The following is a 3,413-nucleotide window of genomic DNA, read 5'->3' as shown; positions in this document are numbered from 1 at the left end:
AGGTGGAGACAGACAGGTGGAGACAGACAGGTGAGAGACAGACGGGTGGAGACAGACGGGTGGAGACAGACGGGTGGAGACAGACGGGTGGAGACAGACGGGTGGAGACAGACGGGTGGAGACAGACGGGTGGAGACAGACGGGTGAAGACAGACAGGTGAAGACAGACAGGTGGAGACAGACAGGTGGAGACAGACAGGTGGAGACAGACAGGTGGAGACAGACAGATGCAGACAGACAGGTGGAGACAGACAGGTGGAGACAGACAGGTGGAGACAGACAGGTGGAGACAGACAGGTGGAGACAGACAGGTGGAGACAGACAGGTGGAGACAGACAGGTGGAGACAGACAGGTGGAGACAGACAGACAGGTACAGACAGACAGGTACAGACAGATGCAGACAGACAGGTGGAGACAGACAGGTGGAGACAGACAGGTGGAGACAGACAGACAGGTACAGACAGATGCAGACAGACAGGTGGAGACAGACAGGTGGAGACAGACAGACAGGTACAGACAGACAGGTACAGACAGATGCAGACAGACAGGTGTCAGACAGACAGATGCAGACAGACAGGTACAGACAGACAGGGGGAGACAGACAGGTGGAGACAGACAGACAGGTACAGACAGACAGGTGCAGACAGACAGGTGGAGACAGACAGGTGGAGACAGACAGACAGGTACAGACAGACAGGTGGAGACAGACAGGGGAGACAGACAGGTGGAGACAGACAGGTGGAGACAGACAGGTGGAGACAGACAGGTGGAGACAGACAGGTGGAGACAGACAGGTGAGAGACAGACAGGTGGAGACAGACAGGTGGAGACAGACAGGTGGAGACAGACAGATGCAGACAGACAGATGGAGACAGACAGGTGGAGACAGACAGGTGGAGACAGACAGGTGGAGACAGACAGGTGGAGACAGACAGATGCAGACAGACAGGTACAGACAGACAGGTGGAGACAGACAGGTGGAGACAGACAGACAGGTACAGACAGATGCAGACAGACAGGTGGAGACAGACAGGTGGAGACAGACAGACAGGTACAGACAGACAGGTACAGACAGATGCAGACAGACAGGTGGAGACAGACAGATGCAGACAGACAGGTACAGACAGACAGGTGGAGACAGACAGGGGGAGACAGACAGGTGGAGACAGACAGACAGGTACAGACAGACAGGTGCAGACAGACAGGTGGAGACAGACAGGTGGAGACAGACAGACAGGTGGAGACAGACAGACAGGTACAGACAGACAGGTACAGTAAGACAGGTGGAGACAGACAGGTGGAGACAGACAGGTGGAGACAGACAGGTGGAGACAGACAGGTGGAGACAGACAGGTGGAGACAGACAGGTGAGAGACAGACAGGTGGAGACAGACAGGTGGAGACAGACAGGTGGAGACAGACAGATGCAGACAGACAGATGCAGACAGAAAGGTACAGACAGGTGGAGACAGACAGGTGGAGACAGACAGGTAGAGACAGACAGATGCAGACAGATAGGTGGAGACAGACTGATGCAGACAGACAGGTGGAGACAGACAGGTGGAGACAGACAGGGGGAGACAGACAGGTGCAGACAGACAGGTGGAGACAGCCAGGGGGAGACAGACAGGTGCAGACAGACAGGTGGAGACAGACAGGTGGAGACAGACAGGTGGAGACAGACAGGTACAGACAGACAGGTGGAGACAGACAGGTACAGACAGACAGGTACAGACAGACAGGTACAGACATACAGGTACAGACAGACAGGTGGAGACAGACAGGTACAGACAGACAGGTACAGACAGACAGGTACAGACAGACAGGTGGAGACAGACAGGTACAGACAGACAGGTACAGACAGACAGGTACAGACAGACAGGTACAGACAGTCAGGTACAGACAGACAGGTGGGAAGACAGGTACAGACAGACAGGTACAGACAGACAGGTACAGACAGACAGGTACAGACAGACAGGTGAGACAGACAGGTACAGACAGACAGGTGGAGACAGACAGGTACAGACAGACAGGTACAGACAGACAGGTACAGACAGACAGGTACAGACAGACAGGTGGAGACAGACAGGTACAGACAGACAGGTACAGACAGACAGGTACAGACAGACAGGTGGAGACAGACAAGGGGAGGTTGAATTAAGTCATGTCTCACCCTCACGCCCTGGAAGTGAGACAGGATCCTCAGGGGCCCCAGAGCTCGGAGGCTCCTCAGAAACAGGAAGAACCCGAGAGAACCGAACCCAAAGATCTCAACCCCGAGAGACACCAGGAACACCTGCAATGCCAAATGAGTACTTCCTGTTATTAATATACAACAATCACAACTTCCTGTCATCATTAGATATATATATATATATATATGTTCATAGAGTCTCACGTGGAGGACCAGGAAGTCGAGGCAGCACCAGCCGTCTCTGAAGTACTTGCTCAGTCCGAAGGCGCTCCACTTGAGGAGCATCTCGCTGAGGAAGAGGAGGGTGAACAGCTGATCGGCTCGATGAAGAACCTTCTTTAACAGAGGCCACTGATGAAGGTGCACGTCCTCGAACGCCTGTCACATGACCAGGGACACAATGCATCACATGACCAGGGACACAATGCATCACATGACCAGGGACACAATGCATCACATGACCAAGGACACAATGCATCACATGACCAGGGACACGACGCATCACATGACCAGGGACACATCACATGACCAGGGACACATCACATGACCAGAGATACAACGCATCACATGACCAGGGACACGACGCATCACATGACCAGGGACACGATGCATCACATAACAAGGGACAAGTCACATGACCAGGGACACGATGCATCACATGACCAGGGACACGTCACATGACCAGGGACACGACGCATCACATGACCAGGGACACGATACATCACATGACCAGGGACACGATGCATCACATAACAAGGGACACGTCACATGACCAGGGACACGACGCATCACATGACCAGGGACACGATACATCACATGACCAGGGACACGATGCATCACATGACCAGGGACACGATGCATCACATGACCAGGGACACGACGCATCACATGACCAGGGACACGATACATCACATGACCAGGGACACGATGCATCACATAACAAGGGACAAGTCACATGACCAGGGACACGACGCATCACTTGACCAGGGACACGACGCATCACATGACCAGGGACACGACGCATCACATGACCAGGGACACGATGCATCACATGACCAGGGACACGACGCATCACATGACCAGAAACACGATACATCACATGACCAGGGACGCGATGCATCACATGACCAGGGACGCGATGCATCACATGACCAGGGACACGATGCATCACATGACCAGGGACACGCTGCATCACATGACCAGGGACACGTCACATGA

General features: G+C 53.7%; 1 protein-coding gene across 1 annotated transcript in view; it reads right to left on the bottom strand.

Moving 5' to 3' along the window:
* LOC117552313 (sodium channel protein type 4 subunit alpha-like) overlaps window positions 1-2,573 on the bottom strand; it is a gene marked incomplete at its 5' end in the record, with an annotated part of 18,358 nt that extends 15,785 nt beyond the window's left edge. Inside the window, 2 exon segments of the mRNA XM_034225672.1 lie at window positions 2,175-2,297; window positions 2,400-2,573. Of these exon segments, the coding sequence (XP_034081563.1) occupies window positions 2,175-2,297; window positions 2,400-2,573 (297 nt within the window).
* Window positions 2,574-3,413: the final 840 nt, after the last annotated feature.

Source organism: Gymnodraco acuticeps, unplaced genomic scaffold, assembly GCF_902827175.1.
Source record: "Gymnodraco acuticeps unplaced genomic scaffold, fGymAcu1.1, whole genome shotgun sequence".
Lineage (NCBI taxonomy): Eukaryota > Metazoa > Chordata > Actinopteri > Perciformes > Bathydraconidae > Gymnodraco > Gymnodraco acuticeps.
This window is presented reverse-complemented; position numbering and strand designations above follow the sequence as displayed.